The sequence below is a fragment of the Poecile atricapillus genome, chromosome 2, assembly GCF_030490865.1.
Source record: "Poecile atricapillus isolate bPoeAtr1 chromosome 2, bPoeAtr1.hap1, whole genome shotgun sequence".
Taxonomy (NCBI): domain Eukaryota; kingdom Metazoa; phylum Chordata; class Aves; order Passeriformes; family Paridae; genus Poecile; species Poecile atricapillus.
In genome coordinates, this window is record NC_081250.1 from 88746873 (window position 1) to 88768308 (window position 21436).

General features: G+C 37.2%; 1 protein-coding gene across 2 annotated transcripts in view; it reads right to left on the minus strand.

Moving 5' to 3' along the window:
• MOCOS (molybdenum cofactor sulfurase) overlaps positions 1-21436 on the minus strand; it is a 213433-nt gene that overhangs the window by 48314 nt on the left and 143683 nt on the right. For both annotated transcript variants that reach the window (XM_058830908.1, XM_058830909.1), the window contains exon 6: positions 5413-5612. In XM_058830908.1, coding sequence (XP_058686891.1) covers positions 5413-5612 — 200 coding nt within the window. The remainder of the gene's footprint in view (positions 1-5412; positions 5613-21436) is intronic.

A 21436-nucleotide genomic window follows, 5' to 3' on the forward strand; every position in this document is an offset into this window, starting at 1 on the left:
TATAGCAGTTTGTCTGTCACACACAAGTGTGAAGTGGTAGGCAAGAAGGCTGAGACTGCTAATGGACTGATGCTCATTCCCTTCCTGACAGGATTTTAGGGAACATGGCAGGCATATATGCACACCAAAGGAACTTTTGTAGGTAAGCCAATCACAGCAAGTTACTTGTGCTTAGGTTCAGGCTCCAAGCTAAGGAGGCAGTGTGAAAAAGCAGAGTAGGGAAGGATGCTGGTAATCCACAGCTAAAATGTGAAATGATGGCCTTTTCAAAAGACAGCCATGATGGTTTGCTCCTTTTAAAGCCTGTTACTGGCTCTATTACACACAAGAGGAAAAATAAAAATATTGTCTCAGAAGATCAGAGTGGAAAAAGAAGAAGTTTGATAAGGGAAGGAGTATTTTTCACTACTGACATAACACTGAACTGAAAGTTGTGGCTGGGTAAGATCTCTCTAGTGCATACAATTCAACAAATGTTCCAGGTAAAATTCCATCTGGCCATCTGTGTCTCCTACCTCTTTCCCTTCTTCCAGATTCCAAACTGACTTTATAGAATAAAATATGAAGGGATTACAAAATCACTCTGCAATTAATCTACTGAATATACAAAGAGAATTTCATAGGCCTCATCTCTCTGTCAAAACAAAGAGAAAATTTTATAAATTATATTAGCAAAAAGGATCTCCCAGAGCGGAGCTGGTGATGTTTTTTCACATCTGCAAATGTGAAGAGAACATACAAGAAAATTTGTACTTTGACCCAGTTTATAAGAAATGCACTTTTTCGTGTGTATGATTGTTGTCTCAAATCTATGTTGCGCTCTTATGACTCTTCCATCTGTTTGACATTCAAATCAGGTTGGACTTCATAGAGTCCTAAGCAAGTTTTGCTAAAAAAGAAAAGATGGCAAGGATGCAAATTGAAGCTGAGTCATTGCTGTCAGTGTTTGAGAGGCTGGAAGAGACTTGGGAATGACAGAACACATGACATCCATATATGCTGAAGGCTGCAGATATTAATTACTAATAAATGAGCTGATGATTCTCTGTGTGAAGGGTTTGCTGCATTAGCTCAGCACCAGGTATATATCTGTAACATCATCTTTTTGTCACATCACAAGCCCTCTTTAAAGTCTAAGGCTGATTTGCTTCTCTTTTTCTGGTAGCCTCACAAGGAAGCAGAAGATTGACAGTTTGCTGCTTTAACGTCAGCTCTTCTGCTTCTATCCTGCAGAGGTCCTTCATCTCTACCCCTGCACTTTAGCACCTTTCCAAATTACCAGTCTGTCATCTGTCCACACTTCATTAGCATCAAAAACTATAATGCTGGGGAATTATCCATTCTTGACTAGACAAGTATATATGAAGAAGCCATTTGGCAAAAAGGCCGTCTTTATGTCCTGGGCCTGTCAAGTACTCATCATAATTCAACCCCTGTTCGTAACACAGGCTTTTTGATGCTGCAGTGCAAATAAACACTTAACAAAATGACAGAGGTGCTATTTTAGAGGACAGGCATCTTGTGTGAAAAGAATACAGGTGTCCTCCCAAGTGATTTCCAGAACAAATTACTACCAATAGTAGTCCACAAGACAGCTTTACTGAAGGAAATAATTTTCATGGAAAGTATTTGGTGCAGCTCAAAGGAGAAAACTTAATGCAGTTTTAGCGCTCCAAGATGAGAGATTTATGGAAACTTCAAAACTGTAGTAGTTTTATTTCTAGATAAAGAAATGTTTCGTGAAAAATCTAAATTAAAACCAAAGCTTTCCATTGACTATTGTTGTTTAGTCCACAAGTCCCTCTTATTTAATTGTTTTAATTACCATTTAGAGGAAAAAATCCTAAACTAGTAATTAAACTGTCAATTAAACCAATGATACATATAGTATAAAACACAAGTTTATTCCAAGTATAATATTCTAAGACATTCAACCATCACAAAGAAACATTTAAACAAAAAAGCAACAGAAATTCAACTAACTTGCATAATTATTTCACTCCCACAATATCACTTCTAAACATCCAAATACTCTATATCATCTGTATTGGGACAGGAAGCTGTAAAAAGTGCTGCAATCTCTGAGAGTGCAACCATGATGTGGTTATTTGTTTCTCATTTTAATGAAATGCCTTCATTTGCTCTTCAGTGCAATGAAAGGTTTTACTCAAAGATGAACCTGAGATTGTGACTATTTCCTCTTGGTGCAATTGACCCCATGCATGTAATTCAAGAATGTTTGTGTTTACTGGCACAATCTTGTCAGCTCTGGTAATTAAGCTGATAACACTGATAAATGGATTTAAACCATATGAGCAGGTAAGAATAACTTTCTTCCCCATTGCTACACAGATGAAAGACATAATTTTTTCTCTGTTTTCATTTTTCAGCTGTGGTATTACATGTCATGCATTTCACTACATGCCTTTCACATCCTAAATATCTTGAGCTTAGTTCAGAGTTTTGAATATCATGCCAATTATGCAAATCTTGAGGCTTAAATGTAAGCTTGGTATCCTCTGAAGACAGTGTCTACTTATGAATTCTTTCTTGCCAATCTCAAGTGTTCCAAATAAACTGCTCCAAACCTCCTCATAATATTTTCTCTGGAATCAGTTGGTCATATTTTCTTTCTCAAGCTACCAAATGTTAATGTCCAGTCACACTGTGCCCTACAATACACATTGGGCACATAACAATTGCCTGTCAGAAAGGCAAATAGAACTGGTTTAATGCCTGGTTATAAGTAATTAATTATAGATGGGATATCATCCATAAAGAAATAGGATGTTCTATGATTTCTCTTTTAACATGCAAAGATAACTTGAGTCATTAACTGTCCACTAGTAGTAGGTATGCCAGACAGAAATGCCATCCAATTTTCACTTCATAAAAAAATTCCCAAAATGTTTTCTGGGAGCTTTCTGAAACACTGTTCTGCTGACTCTACTGGATTGCATTTGGAGACTGCCCAGTGAATGCACATGAATGTGTAGATCATAGACATGACCAAAGTAGAGGACACTATTTCACTTCCAAACAATTAATATAAGTATTGGAGTTAAGTTAGTAAGTTAAGTTTGATTCAAATAAAGCTATATAAATTTAGACATTCATGCAGGTATGAAGAGATAATATTGTCAGTTTGATGAAGCTTACTTTCTGCTGTATGTATTTTCTTTATAATCATAAACAAGAAGTGTTGAGATGAAGAATGAGGGATGGAACCACCATGCTTTGAGATGATTTATTTCTCAAGTAGCCAGATAAGACGTCAGTCTCAAGGTGTGAGATTTAGAGGAGCAACAAGTCAGCCATAGCTCAAGGTAGACACGAGTTTCTTCTTTGCACAGCAATATATAACATTTTGGTCCAATAGGCAGTTGATACGGAACTTGTTTTCACTTATTAACCTATCACCTTTACTTAATTTTGCTGCACTGCGTCTGTGTCTTAGCCAATAAGCTGACAGGTCACGTACTCATACACACACCTCTATTATAGTTTCTAGATCCTTAGCTTACTCTGTAAGTCACACTATTACAGCTCAAACCTCAAACTATTTTACCTAATATAATTTCTTACCTGCTCTAGGCATATTCTTACTTATAACTATAGGAACATAAGTTTATAATTTCTCTACCCAATGTCTGTGTACCTTCATCATTACATTAACCCAAGCTCTTTCCAAGGCTGCAGATCAAACCCATCAGCATCTGTGGAAGTTTCTATTTTTCCATTTCCAACAAAGAAGCAGCAAAGGTTTTTCTCCCCCAAAACTTCTGTAAGGTGTCTACGGAAGAATTTCATTCCATAAAGAAGCCAATTATATATATATGACACATTGTAGCTTTGGAAAGAATAGTGCTTGTTAATTCTAAAAGTCATTAAATTGCACATTATCTTAATTAAACAAAGTAGTCAATCAGGCACTGCAGATGAGACTGGGATGCATTTGAAAATTTTATAGTTCTTCATTCCACATATACTAGAAATTTTCAGAATCTGGTGAACAGTACAATCCAGATGATACAGACCAATAAAGAAGCTTTTTATGAGCAGCCAATAAAGCAAACAGGCAGAATGGATTCATAAGACTATGAAAGAATTTTTAATTTGAGGGTACAGCTGAGATCTAAAAAGCGAAACACTGATCAACCAATTTTACCAAGAAGTTGTGAAAATCAGATATCAGAATAAAGGTTTTGATTTTAATCAAAGAACAGAAGCAATATTGAAGTGTTTGGGGAGTTTCACAAATTCAGTTGTGTTAATATCTCCAATCTTTTCTGAACATTGTCACACATATTGAAAGCTATATAAATTACTAATTAATTCCAAAAATGTGGACTGTTTTGAAATGAAATGTGGTGAACATTTGCTGCCATTTGGTAGAATTGTCTACAAAAGATGAATGTGAAGAAGAGCTTACTGAGTACTCTACATTTGGCCATCCCATGTTCATCAGGTAAATGCCTTAAAAAAATGTAAGACTCCACACTTGCAGGCTAAAAAACAAGTGCTTCACTTCTGTTCTCCCTAGTGAGAAATGGATCTCTTCCTGTATTTTTGTAGACACTTCTCCATGTTCCCCTCATTATCCTGTTCTCTCAGGAAGCCAAGGGAAAAAAGAAGAAGCAAGTAAAATAAGAACACTGTTGTTTTTCTGCCTATTGCTGATGAGCAAGTGAGGTACTGTCCCCTATGTGACCCACATCCTACACAGTGCACAACCACACACACAGTTGTGTCACTCTCTGCTGAAGGGAGAAAAGCCTAATGAAGATTCATCTTAAAGATACTTGGTATACTTGATGGATAAAGGCTACAAAAAGCTGCTGAGAAAGACAGCATCTAAAGATTTCGTGAGCTTGAATCTCATTCTTTAAACTGATCATTCAACCTTGTTCCATGGTTCCTCAGGAATATTATCAGAATGTAATTATTACAACTGAAGGGAAAAGAGAACTCCTCTTTCATTGGTGACTGCAATATTCTGAGAACAAATTTCACTTGTATGTCAAAGCTCCAAGGCAGTCTCTTCATCAGCTTTTCCAGACTTGCTCTTCAATTCCCAATTTTAAGTACTTTAGAGAAGGAAGCCAGCAAAAAATCAAACTGCCTAGTCATCCTGTTAAAACAGCCCACTTCCAAACATCCTATTTGTGGAGTAGTAAATCTGTAAGATATTGCCTCTGGCTATTATGTATTTCGTGTTGTGCTAGCACTATTTATTGGATTCTCCTTCTACTGTTTTGAAAATGGTGTGTATATACAGCACAGAGCTATGAAGAAACAAACCCAAAACCTCAGAAAGAACTACAATGAATAAAAAATTTCTTTTAGGATAAAGGATTCATCATGAACATGTTTAAAATGCAACAATAAACTCAAGACAAGAGAAAAACATACCTGTGAAAAGCCAAGCACTTCTCCATTTTCATCGAGCACATTAAAATTAATGATTGGACCTTGGACATCAGGATTGCTGAAATCTGTGTCACTGTAAATACGTACTACAGGAGCCCCATTAGCATATTTCAAGTTAGAAAGCACAGTATAGGTGTAGTGAACTAATGCAAAGGTATGCTGTTTTATTTTCTCCATTCCACCTACAAAAGAAAAGTGCACATACATGTCAGGTACATTATTTTTATGGCAATGTAAAAAAATGATGATTTTTCAGAATGGTGTAGTGTGATGCAATTAACACAAAACTGGTAGTTCTGAGTTTCTTTAAATGCATACACAATTTTCAAATGTTTCTTTCCTCATGTAGAAGTTTCGGAAGTGCTGTTGCATTAAGAATTTATCTACAGTTAATCTACTGTAGAAAGATAAAGTTTCACTGAAATGGTTTACAAGAATTGCAGGATTTATAGTTTCAGTCCATACATAAAACTAAGATGTTCTGGTACAAATAAATTGAAAAACAAGTTTTTCTCCAGATCTAACTCTGGAGATAATGGGAACATAGCACAGAAAATAAACTGTTATGTCTGAGATAAAATAAAAATAATAAAATTCTAAATGTAATCACAAAATAAAAGTGTTGTTTTACAAGGAATTTACTTGAATAATGAAGAACTACTCTTATAAGACTTCTTTCTGTAGAAGAAAAAAGGACATTGTGAATGCTTCTTTGACTACCTACATGCAATACAGGGGCTCAAGGGAAACTTTGCAGACAAGGTTTCACAGAACCTGGCCTGGAAAAACATACAGAGAATTTTTTTTTTTTCTTTTTTTTTTTTTTACACTGTGCAGTTTGTAAAAGAGAACTGCAGAGAATTCCTGATGGATGGACGTCTCTTGAACATCTCTGCTCTTTGAGGAGAGGTTGTGTCTTTGCTAGATGTTCGTATTAAAGAAGCTTCCATTATGCACACTGTGCACTCCACGATGGTGGGTCTACATCATGTGCAAAGAACAAACGAAGGTGAAGAATCACAAAAGACCTCTTGAAGTAGAAGAGCATTTTTCTTTCTGGGTTTTAGCCCCACAGTATTTTCTGTAATGCTGAGTATCCTGTTTGAGGCTCATGAGCATGCTTCACATTTTATATTACCTTTTGTTCTTAATCTTTGTAACTATGAATCTCACACTTACTTCTGTGCATATTACTTTTATATCTGAGTATCTGGAAAGTTCCACACTTGAAATTTTGTAATCTTGTTGACTTCTGTGCTTTTATTCATAAAAAGACTGTGTCATTTATGTAGGTATATAAAGGAAGAAAATAAGATATATTTCTCCTGACAAGCAGAAGAACGGCAGCAGCATCCATTATTTCACTTTTTTTTGAGTTTCTCTATTATGTGCTATCTCCTTAAGATAAGCTGGGACAGAATATGTTAAAAGCATAGTAACAGGTTAGATAAAAGGTGAAAGTACATTTTTTTTTTTTGTGCTGAATAATAATAATAATAATAATAATAATAAGATAATTAATGAAGTTCTAACATGCACAGCACTTGCAAGGAAGAATGCCAGAAGCTAATCAGTGCAATTTCTAGATGTTAGCCACAGTAAACTTGGCAAGCATCTCTAGAACATTTTGGTCTGAAAGATGATTTGTATTTTCGGAGTCTCTGAGAATAAAAGATTGACTAGTCCGAAATGTCCTAGTCGTTGGGTAGAAGTTGAGCCTTGAAATAGAAAAAAAACGAACCAAAACCATGCACAAAAAAAGTTTTTTCTGAGCATTTGCCAGAAAGTAACTGTCGTAAGAGAAGTGACTGACTTGTCAGCTTCTGAGATGTGTCTAATCTCCTGATTCAGAGCTTTTCCAAACTGACAGGAATCTTTTAATAGAAGATTAAACTACTGTCCTTGTGCCTGGTTGAAGAAATCTCTTATTCAGAAATTTCAGTCACTCATTCACAGCAATCATCCTGCTATCATTTCTATATTGTTTTCAGTTATTCTCCTTTAAAATTTCTTAATCACATTTCCTTGTTCATTAGTGAGAAGCTGATGAGCCTTTTAATTATTTATTCTGACAAATCCAAATGCAATAGCCTGCAGTTTCTTTCCTGCTCTGTGATTGGAGAAAGGAAGCTGTGTTGCCAGGGTCCCATATTTTTAAGTAGCAGAATAGGTGGTAATTAGGTCTGATGTCACAGAAAACCTTGTAGAAAAACTGCCAACAATCTGTAATTTATTCTGACAGAAAAAGGGATACATTCAGAAAATAGCTGTGATTTATTTTTATTTTGTTCAACAAAATCATCTATACTGTGTATTACATAAATCCAGCGCTTACCTCATCTCCCTTCTAGGGACAAGAATGTGAGCAAGAGAAAATAAAAACCAGAACAAATCTCTGTTTGAGAATAAAAGTAGTAACACATCATAAGCCTTTTGTAAGACTTAGAATTTGGAAAAATCATCAATATTCACCTCAAGAAGGTGCTAGGAAGGATTCAAGTGCCCTGACTCCTTCTCAGTTTAAAGATTTTATTCCTTACTGCTGCATTATTTCATTAAGGTGAATTGTATCTAGTTGCTCCTAAAAGTTATTTTAAAATTAGGAACAATTTATGCATTCTGTAATTTGGATCAGAATTAATCCCATGTCTAAATTACATCAGATGAAGTCTATCTAATACCATCCCATATTTATGTGTGTAATGTATGTAGGATTACCTCCAGCACAAAGACTACTCACACTCCACAATCTGCACTCATCAGTGACTTCCTCCTATAGCAGAACTGTAAGGACTTCTCTGTTAAAAGGGAAGCTTCTGCATTTGTGTGGATTAATATGCCTCTTATTACTTTGTCTCCATGTGCATTTTCTGACATTACATTAAGCCAGACATGATCATTTAATTAATTCTTCTTCCCAGCAGCACCAGATTTTTCACACAAATTACTGCCCCAATGAATGCCTTGTACTTTTGCAGTGGTAAACTTTTTGAGCAGAAGAAATTGTGACAAAGCAAGCTTGTTCTTTTGTGTACAAACCTCCTTGCCAAAGTACTCTAGGAAACCTGTGGAGATACTGTTACACCTCATATTGCTGATGAATATTTGCACATGACAGCATTGTGATAGGTCAGCACCTGCCATTCCATCTTATACTTCAGTCTGGGTATTGTCATAGAAAGTAATACTGTTCAAGTATGGAAAAGTCAGAGTGCCATTGATAGTAAAAGATTTTAAAATCATAGAAAATTCGGGGAGTTAGAAAGAAAGTAAGGCTTGTCAAGCCCTGAGAAAAGTGTTAAAAGTAGGCCCTGGGAAATGTTAGTCCTTGTGCTTGCTAAGATCATGTGAAACTGCATCTGTGTATAATCATATATCATATAAATGATATAATTGTTAGATGTGATTAGATATAATTATTGTTTAAAGAACATGAGGAACAATGTTAGGGGGTTGAGAGGGATCACGAGAAATCCATGCTTGGGTAAAATCAATGTGTACAATAGAACAATGTAAGTTTAATAATTAATATGTAAGTTATATATCGATAGAGTATAAAAACATGTTCAGCTCAAAACCAAGTCGGGTCAGATTTGGGTATGTGTACCCTTGACACCCAGAGCTCTTCAATAAAGCACCTTCATATAATCATTCTGTCATTATGTGTTCCTGAATGCTAACACCACCGCACTGGATAACCTATAGATAAATTTATAATGTCAGCTTTTCCATAGGAATTTCATGTGTGCATATGCCTCTCCACAGAGAATGTGGGACAGTTAAGTCATCTGGGAGAGAAGGAGAAGTTATGTCACACATGCAAAGAAGGTACAAACTATGTGCATTCAAACTATTCACAATTATCTTGTCTTGACTGGTGATGACATCTTCTATTTGCATTTCTTTTGTCTTGTTAGCTGCTTGTTCTATGCAAAGTAGAATGAGATTTTATTTTTCCAGTGGAATTTTATCAGATCAGAGAGGTCTGAGATATAGAGATGTCCAATAAGTATTCAGTGAAGAGCGATTCTGAGTTAGCAGGGACCTGGTTTTATATTACATAATAGCACACATGTAATGGCATATCAGCTCCTCTCTAAAAGAACCAGGATTTCAGAAGCCCAAATGTTCAAATGTATGTTCTTCCTGAAAGAGCTGTAGACAAATAGGCATATGTCAACACCTATAAAAGATTTTGAACAAAGAGATTAAGATAAAGCAGAGACTGGAAATGAGCCTCTAGAATGAAAGCTCTTGTGCTTAAGGTTTTCAGGCTGTACTCAGAAACCTGTGTGATCTGCATTCAAATACATTTTTTCTCTCTCTTATTATGAGAAGCTAAATATTGGAGATAAGGAAGAAGAGAAACATAAAACAAATATAGTTATTGTTCTAATTCGGTGTGAAAAAGATACAGAAATTGAGGTTTAAGGATGACAAATTCCCTATCACTCCAGTAAATCCAATCTCACATATATGTTTGGATAAGAGAAATATCAATCTGATTCACTATTCATCAGCATCACCTAATAGACAGCAGCAAGTCAGGGAAATAATGAGCTGAAATCTCAGCAAACCAATCAGCAGGGAGTGAAACCAAGACATAGCCACCTTCTACTGAATCCCAAATGAGACAGATCACAACGCAGGACCGGTGAGTCAATGTGCTAATGAAGCCATGGAACCTGGAAATGCTGTCAAACAGGATATTTTGGTGTCCTTCCTTCGCTTCCTCCAAGAAACATACATAAAGTTAACTTCTGAGCTTTTTTTGGTGTTCTTTTTTGCATAGAACTGGATGTCTCTGGCTGAGGTCTGTCACCTATTTAATGCTACTTTTCCCACAAAATCTCTGGAGGATGACCTTGCTAACGGTAATTTTTTGTGAATTTGAATACTTCAGCTATAAACCACATTAAACAATGTATTCTAACCACTGCTATTCTTTAGAATTCCTGTTTTAAACAGAATGCTGCAAACATGAAAATGAAATATTCTTAAGGTGATCTAGCTCCCTTCCCCCAAAGTGCAACCCTGAAATGTTATAAATACAAGAAAAGAAAATAAAGAAAATATAATCAACTTGATAAGTCATCCCTTGATAGAGCTTCTACATTTATCAAAAAAATATTAAATATACCCATTCCTGGTAAGTTTTTCCCCCTAAATTATGAGAACAGCTGCCCTAAGAAAGACCAAATTTAGCTACTGCCTGTTTCCCAAAGTGAGGAGCAACAGATACCTAGAAGAAAAAATATATGCAAAAAGGTATGTAATTTCTAATCAGCTACAATGAAGTAAATAAAATATATATATTAAAAATCCCTAAAATATAAAAATGTCCTTATGGGTTGGCTAACAGAACTAAGGGTATAAAAGCCACTCAGGGAACTTGAACATTACAATTAATACATTAACATTTCCTTGGTGTCAACAGAAAAGAGCTCCTCTGACATAAGACAGCTGCAATAATGGTCATAACTGTTACCAAAATCTCATTAATTTAATTCAAAATAAAGCACTATAAATGGTTTACCACCCAATTTATAAAAATATCTATCATCCACACTCACAGAAAAGGCATAAGGCATGGATAGATTGCAAAGCCCTCTTTCACTCTGACTCACATGATCCGTTCAATCAGCTTGATCTACAAAACACATGAAATAAAAATTTGGGGAATACAAAGTGGGGTGGAGAATGACTGTTTCTGCAGCTAAGGTGACTACATTTGACAGCAAGAAGGGTAAAATCTTTGTCCCCAGTTGTCACTGGTACTTCTAAAAAAATAATGTAGGCTTCTTTCTAAAGTTAAGATGTAACAAAAAGAATTACATAAAAAGAAAATTTTGTTATGAAACTATGTGTGTTATTTTCCCTGAAAAGTACATAATATGGTTTGAAAGTACATAATGAAATGGCAAGAATCCATTTCACAAGATCAGTGTCCAGACTGAAACTGTAGATGGACTCCTGCAAACTAATTATGTATTTTCTGTGTGTCCAAAACAGAGATCCATGTTACACTCTCAACACAACTAAATCTATGCAGAATTCAATGAGTAATAGGGGGACCTTTTACTCTCTCAACACTAATTCTTTGCATAATAGCTAAAATCCTTTTATTTTCCTCCCTCTCCCACACCATCTCAATAGTTTAAGACTGTGGGAAGCAATTGCTTAATCCTCTATTCAGAATGTTATACTGAAACCAAACATGAAACACATATTCCGTGTTTATCTTAATGAACAGAAGGCTCTTTGATGCCCCATCTCCCACTTCTTTAGAGCAGCTAATTCAAGCTCTGTTTTCACACCATGAGGGGAGTTTGAAGTCTCTGTTCTAAATAAAATGAGCAGCACATTCTGAAAGAAGCAGATCCTAATTTTCAAACATTATAATGAGGAATACTTTGCCTTTTTTAAAAATTTCCTGGGAGTTGCACGAAAATGGGGAAGTTGTACATGCCAGCTGTCTGACTCGCTTTTAGAATAAATATCTTAATTACAGGTACAATTCAATTTCGGTTAACTGCTTTTAGACTAATAGCTATCCAAGAATTCAAATAAACTCCAGGTAAGATACATTTAATTTACTGTTTGCTATTAAGAGGTTTCTTTTTTTTGAGCCAGGGGAGGGTATGTATTTCTGTCCATGCTTTCTTTTCTTCCATATGCCCATGCCATACTCTTAGCAGAGGTAATAATTTCAGGATGACTTTTCAAACCATAAAACCAGTCGCATAAAAGATGACTGGGGAGTCTTTCTCAAAAAGGCAGAGTGCCTTGCACACCTCATGGAAGCAGTATTCAAACTGCATCTCCAGAGTGCTGGATGACATGAGCCCACAGAGATTTCTGTGAGAATAACAGAATCATCCCTAAAAGTATGTATTTATGTGATATTCACATTTTACCTCTAGAGGCTTTATCTCCCAAGGTTTTTCTCAGTCCAGCAGAACAATTTCTGCTTATGGTTCTCTCATCCTAAGGACGAAATGCAAGAGAAGCTTGTACTATAAAAGCACATGAATTCTCCTGGCAGCTGTTAAAAACCTGAATGTTACATACAGGCCTGTTTTCTGCTTTATTACGAAACGCCTCTGTCCTTTGTTTAATGGAGCCTGCTATGCACAGTTCCTTGAAGTCAGCATGTGGAAGCCTAACTGCTGCTTGTTCCTTGGAATTTTTAACTCTGCACAGCTAGTCTGCTAATATAAGGTAGAGCATAAAGCTCTTTCTGTGTCTCACAGCTATATCATGGGAATCTAGAAAATGTAAGATGAGGCAGTAAGTCTTATGTTTTCCAGCCAATAAGACTAATTTGACCCTGGTTTTGCATGAACACCTAATTATTAATTTTCAACTTACGTAAGTCACGAGCAACTTTCTAATCACTGTAACACAGCTGGAGGAGAACCTTCATCATCTGCTCAGTTAAACTGATACTATCATCAGATCTGCAGTTAATCTGAATTCTTACCAAAAAAACACTTTTCTGTAAGACCCAGCCACCAGTGCTACTTGACCGTATCATTATTTTCTAGCATCTCTACAGTTTTGTGGGTTGTTTGTTCTTGTTTTCCCCTGAGGGGAGGTGCACACCCATGGATACAAACAACGTGTGCCAAAAATTGAATATAAAGAAAAATCCAAATGTTGGGGGTGGGGGGTTGTGGGAGGAAATTTTTCCTTCAGCATCAAGAGAAACCCTTTAAAACATTCTGAAAACCCTGACAGTTTCCTTCTTTTCCTTCCTAAGATGACAGATCCCAATCTATAGCCTTGTTAGGATATAAACTGGTTCTGCTTCAAAGCTTACCCTGCCTGCATTAGGTGAAGAAGAGTGGCTAATGCTGTGCCCACAACTCACACCCATTGCTTTGACTCTGCCTCCTAGAGGTTTTGTATTAGCAAAACATTTAACATAACATTTTTGGAAACTCTCTGTTAGTGAAATACTTTAGTATCCAAGGCAGGGTATTGATTTGCAGTACAGTTTTTTCCTTCCTCATAATTTTGTCTGGACACCTTTCCTCTTTTCTTTGACTAGCTCTGAACCAAGGCTTTTACTTTCAGTGTATGAAATAGTGGGGATGCTCCATCTCTGTTCTTGTGCAGGCTTTGTATCTTGCTCTTTCTAAGGCTCCACAGAACTTTCCCATCACAGCAATACAGAAAATATCACAAGTTCATTTAATTAAACCAAGAATAACAGTCCACTAAAAGAAAAGTTTCCAGAGGACAAATCTTAAAGCATGATGCTGAATAGTGATGGAACAAGGAAAAAAAAAATTCAATTTTCCCATTCTCTTTTTGTAACATTCAGGAATTTAGTAAATTAAATAATTCAGTAAAGTAAACATTCAGGAAGTTAGTAAAGTAGTTGCTATCCATTTTTATGAAAAGAACAATATTTTTCTCAGTGAGATTTTGGATTTATTGATATTCATAATTTTTAGTAGTCTTAAAAGGTGCTTTGCCATTTGTTTTGCATTCTCAGACTAGGTCTCTGCTGCTACTGTTAAAATAATAATAATAATAATAATAATAATAATAATAATAATAATAATAATAATAATAATAGCTACCATGGAAAGAAGGGTGTCATTAATGAAACAGTGGTAATAAAGCAAATACAATCAATTATAAAAACTGTCTTGAAATTTCTCTAATTTGATGTCTTAATCATTAGGAAGCATGCAGTCAATATTAAGAAGTGCTCTGAATTCTGGAACCTCATGCTAAACTGACTCACGCCAGGGCTTCTCCCAGGCTCTTTAACCAGGCTAATGTTGTTTAAGTAATTAGCTACACTAACAGCATAGGAGAGACCTATGGCTAACATATAATCTGCCCTGAGGTCACAACATTAAGTCTGCTTTACATCAGTCACTGTTCTTGTGAGGACCAAAAGGTGACCCACTGACACACCTTCCCTCCTGTGGCTGTCTTTCTGACTGGACGTAGCAGGCTCAGACCTCTTGAAGTTTATTGCTGAGTTTGTGAGATGTGTGAACACACGAAACACTTCACAGACAGTGAAAGGAAAAACTGAGAGCAAAAAGTGGCTACTTTGGCACATACTCCCAAACAGGTTTCAGCAATGATGGTATAGTTCCAGCCTCACTTCTCAAGAGTTCATGCAATAAAAGTGAGATGCCAGTACTTCTTAAAGTACAGCCACAGCTGTGGGATGCTCAGCAATCACTCAATCACTGTGCAAAAACAGCACCACTTTTTCTATAGGCAGAATGTCCTGCAGTTTTGGCTGGCATAAATTAACTTCTGGTAGGTTTTTATTACACTGCTCTGAGCTTCTGAAACCCACTGCACCTAGAAGATGGTGTGGTTTCCAAGTCAAGGGGTTGCTGAGCAATAAGAAATTGTTCTGGATTAAGACTGAACATTTGTAATTTTGTAAGCATGGAATAGGTATTTTACTCAAAGAGCAGATCTACTAAACAGAAGACTAGAAGAGAAATCTACAGTAGAAAATGTTTTTTTAAGGTAGAAAATATTTTAAAGTAATTTATTGCAGTTTTTGGTTCCTTCTGAAGACTGTAGGTAGTGCGCTTCTGAAAAAAATAACCACTCTGGCCTTACATCAGGTTTAATAAGCTATAACACCATAAATCAGTCAAAATCTGTACTTCAGATTCAGTTCAGAAGAGCTGAAGACATGAGCAATTCTTATGTGCACCAGTTGCTGTCTCATGCTGTAAATCAAACTCTATGGTGAGCTCGAGAACTGCCTCTGAAGACAGACTTGGGCAAGGTTAAAAGAAAACACTGATGCGAGCAAGGCACTGGTGAAGGATGAGTGCTGCCAACACAGAGGGAGCCACTGACAGGGAAAAGAAGCAAGGCAGAATATACTGAGGAAGACCTGGCCTTTTCCCATGGCAGCCCATTACATTATGAGCTCTGCAGAAGGAAGACAAAAAGAGTAGGAGCTGCTGCAGTTCTGTCAAATGAGGCACTTTGCAGTTAATATGTAAACAAATTAAAGCCAATGTAAACAAATGGCTTTTAAACCCCCATTTTCCTCATCATTTATATTTCAGGTATTTTTACACCAGCAAGGCTATAGAAATGAAGGTCCAGCTCAAGGCACTGTTCACAAAATTACATTTTTAGGTAACAAGGAAAAGGCAAAACAGCAAAGGTTCCCTTCCTACAAGTTAGGGATGAAGCTACAACACTCATGAGAGGTGGAGGGGCCCAGATTCACTTATGTCTTCCCTTGAGGGGCTTAACAATAGTTTTTCATCACCATAACAATAAACCAATATATTTTACTTCCCTGGTTTTTTTGGAGCTCTCAGCTTTTGGAATGCTTTTACTTAGATCCACCAAAGTGGTAATAGTGGCTACTGCTCTTCAGACTGCTTTATGAGATTAATATTTTAAGATGTTAAAGAACACTATCAGAGCTAATATAGGACAACATCAGAAACAACAGCTCTTCTTGTGTTGTTTTTTTTTTTTTTTGTTATTTAGTATTACCTGCCATCTATTTCTTTCTTTTATGCAGCATATTTTGCAAAGACATCTATAATGCCTTTATTTGTAAATGGAAATATTCAGAGGAGAAGCAATTTAAGGAAAAAAATATACAGATAATCCTTATTACTTTTCATTCTTGCCCCACGAAGTACAGCCTTGCTATTGTAAATGAAAAGTATGACCATGAAAAGAGCTTCTATTTAAAGCATCATGAAAAGAAAACCCTCAGAAATGACTCACAGAGTATATGACAAACAGGCACTGCTACTACTGTTGGCAAAGAAAGTTGGCACAACTTAGCTCCGTGACCTTTGGCTACACAGAGGTGCTGCACAACACGAGATATGCAAATGCCATACTCAAAGCAAAGAACCTGTTTTCATACCTTAGCCTTGAATTACAAAACCTGTTGATGATATATGTTCATCTCTTTATTTTTTTTTCCTTCTAGAAAGGTGCTTAACTCAATATATGAGATAATTTGAATGGCTGCAATGGCACACAAGACACCCTTGTAGATAACATTGTCTTAGTTTGGAGTCTCTAGCTAACAAGTAAAGAGTCCTAGTTTGCAGCTGAAATGAATTGAGCCTATTAAAGATTATTATTTAGTCTATTTCATTTATTATGTACAACAGATATTCTTGTCTGAATTGAGCTAACCAGAATGGCTGTCTCAGTCTGCTCAAGATTCTAATATTTCTCAACTCTATCTCTCTAATATTTTATTGACTCAACTTTTCTGTCCTCACCAAACCTCTGGTGGTCTCACATACCTAGGTGAGGATCCTACAGGAATCCACCACCCTGCTGAGGGACTTTGCGGGAAAGAAAAGCCACCTAATTCAAAGCAGCAGCAAACTTCAGACCAATCAGAAGTGGAATGATTAATCAAACTCTTCAAACATTTGACTGCAAACCCAACAGGAAAACTTGTTTTAAGAAGTGTGAATTTAAATGCATGACAATGCATTTAAAGGCTGCACATGCCAAACATTAGTGTGGCTGCATTTCATGCAGAACTAGTATATTCACTTACCTCTCTGAAACCCTTCTACCTTCTTGGGTATGGTAAGATAAGGGGGAAACAATATGCAAACCATCAGCCCTATTTCCTTTTACAAGAACAGTAACAGTCCCACAGTTTTGTGGGTTCCCATCTGCAAAATCTTTTACTAGTAGTCAGTGGCATTTTTCCATGGAATTCCTCAAAAGTTTTAAGAATTCAAGAACATCATCAATGTTTATTATAAATGGTTTGAATTTACTGAGCAGTTTTCAACAGTGAAATTTTACTAAATCAGTGAGACCAAAAGGCAACTGCGAGGACATCAACCGCAGTGTGTTGTTTTATTATAGGATGGCCCAAGGCGACACCAGGATCAGATGAAGCATTTATCAGACAATGTAACCTTGGACTGTGATATGACTTCTCAACTTTTTTCCCCTTTCATTATAATACCTGTTATAACTCTTACCAGAGAGTCTTCTCAAAGGAGAAGGCATCAATGCCACAAACTATGAAGGGAGGTCAGAAGATGCAGGATGAGCTGGTCTTTTGTGACAATGGCAGGCAGTCAACTTGAACTGCCCAGGAGAGACAAAGCAGTAGTGAGAGCAGCACAGCAAGTACCCCTTCAGCAAGCTGCTGAAACCTCAGCAGTTTGGAACTGGCCTGGAAGGTTTTTTTTTTTACACTGGTTAGCAATTTTTCTTTTGTCTTCTCACCTACTTTGACAACCATGCTGTCCAGAGTATGAGGAGGCTTATGTGACATACCTCTTGCTCTCAAGTCTTTATAATAATATTGCGTTCTGACTGTTTTTCTTAATTTGTTTCTAGCTATTCTGATATCAAAACTTCCACATAGTGTTGAGAAGTGATAGAAAAGCCTACATTTTGGTCTAAAGAGAGAGATTCTTTAATGTCCCAATGAGTTCTCTCTTGCATGGCCATCTGAAGATAGAAGTCTCACAGGATTAGAACACCCTTGTACAGCTGGAGAACATATAAATAAATGGGTAAGTAAAGAAATGCTGGCTCAAGCACTTCTTTCTTTCTCCATCTCTGAACATGCAAGAAACAAACTGATTAATATCCTGAAGTTATGGTGAATCACGGAATTTTTAAGATCAGTAGAAGTTGTGTTGAAACATTTCACCTGTCTTAGACACAAAATAGAAAGGGAAAAAGGAAGGTACTATAAATTGGAGAGTCAGAAAAATTATTTTTATGGTCCTGAAGAGGCTTGACTCACCTGTAAGGTCAGAACAATCAATCAATCAATCAATCAAAATAATAAAAATCTTTCTTTTTGAGGCCTTGACAATGTGAGTCCTGCCAAACATACTCATTAGAGCTCTTCCTTTTTTTTCTTTCTTTATTGGAATGATGCTGTCACGATGTGATCTAATATAAAAGGTTAGATCCTTCTTCATCAGAGCAGATAACAAGAAGTGCTGGTAAAAAGACAGCATGTTGATTATTTCTGACTAAAAGGTGAACCTTGAAGGCTCACTTTGTTCAACAGACAGAGACAGCAACTGCAGTCTTTATTTTCTTCTGCAACCCCCAAGCTTTGACTTAACTCATACCACACTTGTATGTATGTATATATGATGAGGTCTGTTACAAAAAATTAATTTGTTTCCCATGTCTCATTTTCTTTCTTTTCCCTCATTTCCACATCTCTTTATGGATAAAATTCATTGAACTTTTGTATTTGTGGTATGTTTGTAATTTTATCTGAAAATATTCTGTAGGATAGAATTTAAACACACCACTATACTGCTCAACTATTTTGGCTTTCTGACTATGCTGGTATTACTTTCCTGCAGACTTTATCTCTTCATCTACAGTCAAGGAAGAGATGAAGGAGGGTGTCAGGGGCACCAGGCACTCAAATGTCAGCTGCTTGTAAGCCAGGTTAGTCAGTAATGTATTCATAGCCTATTAAAGCCAACAGGATCCTCCACAGCTGTAAAGCTTTCCTGCAGCAACCAGCAAGAACATTTTTCCACATCCTATGTGATGCTAAGATCCATCCTTCAAAGTGTTTTGAAATTCTTCCATGCTAACTGAACACACCCCATTGGACTTGATCTCTTTAGTTTTTGTATTTTGTTTGCAGCAGAGACAGTGAGAATTTGACCCAAAGACAGAGGCTGGATCAGCCTGTTTCACACAGCTGCTTGTTGAGCTGACATTTATTTAAAACTCTTCCCGTCAGAAGAGAATGATCTATTACTGCCACAAAATGGCAAAATGCCAAGAGACAGACTGAGAATTTCTGCTTCCATGAACAGGAAGGTATTATCAAGGCTAATTTATGAAAAGGAAAGCAAAATATATCTTTAAAACCACTTAACACAGCCGTAAAAATATATTGCTTTTAAATGCCTATGATGTTATTCAATTAATGAATTGGTATCACTACCCTCAATTTAAAAATTCCAATTTGTAAGATTCTCAGACTGTATTTTACACACTTCTTATTCCCATGCTCCCCCTTTTACTCACCTCCAGCTTTTCTAAATTATTAAAGAAAATAATGAATTTCACCAGAACCTGTTGCCACAAGACACCTGTGCTAGGAGCAGGGCCTGGGATCTGCTGCCAAGGCTTGGAGTTGCCCAGAGACCACCATGAAACTGCAGGGCTGCACCTTGGTGCTCGGGGGACTAAAGGAGCACAGAGACCTGGGGTTCCCAGCTCCCAGGAGAGCAACTCCCTCTCTCAGGAGGCAGCATTTGGCAGAGGATGCCAAAGACAACCACGGAGATCCTTTTGGAGAACGCCAAGTGCCAGCCTGCTGGGGGCTGCCAAGCCTTCAGAGGAGGCACCAGGAGAAGAATGGGGCAGGAGGGAGAGCCCGGTGGTGGGATGGGGCCACACTGAGCTGCCTGGATGCTGAGACCAGGCTTGTCAGCACTGGGGGCACGTTGTGCCATGGCAGTCACTTTCATCCCATGACTCTTCCTCCTCCTCTTCCCGCATGTGGTGGCATGGGCAGCAACATGCAGTGCCTCAGGACAACCATGGCCAGGCCTCATGCTCCCAGGGGGACAGGCTGCCAGTGCTCCCAAATACAAAAAGCTTGCAGGTACCTAAGCTGTGATAAAGCACAGTTTTAAATTTCAGGAAGTATTTTTATTATCTCTAAGCAGGTGACAGCCACTGCAGGTATAAGAACTATCTTCCTTTCTTAACTCCAGCCTTCAGTCTTTAACTTTTCTAAGCTTTGAAATGAAGATGTTCTTAATACCAGAAAAAGAGGCTTTGCATATGAAACGAATTATTAAACTCACATGAGATGTATCCATTTTGGAGATGAGGGATTGTATGAAAGAGAGACACACTGTGATCTTTTCCTTCTTGTCACTTTCATATTAAAACAAACGCTGTATCATTATTGGGACCGGTTTGTCCAAGGTCACTCAATTGTTCAGCATCTACAAGCTGGCAGCTCATCACAGGCAGAAGCAGCACGTATAATCATTATTGATGCTGGCAGTCTCCACCCTCCCTAATGCTACTTGTTCTGTCAGCCTGTCCCTGGCTTGTCGCAGGCAAACGGAATTATTCTTTGAGCAGCGCCTCGGATTTGCAGTTCAAGGGAGCTGTTTGAAGCTAGGCCACAACTAAGTACCAAATGGTGTCAGGCCTATTTACAGGACATGCCAGGTCAACAGCTACTGTTAAATTAGGCTCAAATCCTCCCATCCACAGCTCAACATGAATGCCATGCCGTGTGGTGGACATCTCTGAGGGGAAGTACTTCACCTCGTCCCACGTGTGAAATGGCTAAAGAGCTGCCTTCTCAACGCTGCTGTAGCCCCCAGAGGGGGCTCTCCCTTGGATGGCATTGATCCCATCTTCTAGCTTTGGGTGAATTACTCAATAATTCAGCTCCCATTGCTACTGTGAGGCAGAACTATACAAGCTATAGAAATTCCTGGGTCTAGAACCTTGCAGAAAATTCCCTCTGCTCTGTAAACTTCAACAACTTTTCCCCCATTTTTTTAATCCTCTTCAAAATTTGTATTTATAACTGCAACTGCTGAAATTTGACACTACATAAATGACAATTGTGTTTATTAACATGAAACCAGCTATTTGAGTTGTCAGCCCAAAATGTTAGCTAACTTTAAAGCATGATCTTCTTGGAGATGAAAAAGAATTCTGTTTAAAACTCTAGAGATAATGGTTTAATAATATTTTTAAAATTACTGAACGTTCTTTAGTTTATGTGTAACTCACTAAATGTGCCAAAGTGACAAGCACTCCTGGAATGCCACACAGATGATACAGAGAGAGAACAAAATATACTCAGCTGAACTTGTTTGTTTGCTGGAACAGCTGTTCCATTAAAAAAAAATAAATAAATAAATAAAAATCCCATAAAGTCCACTTCCTAATGTTAGCAGAACACAGAAAAGCCATCGACTACTAACATGTAATAGTTATGCTTCTCTTCAGTACCTTGAGAATTCAAAAT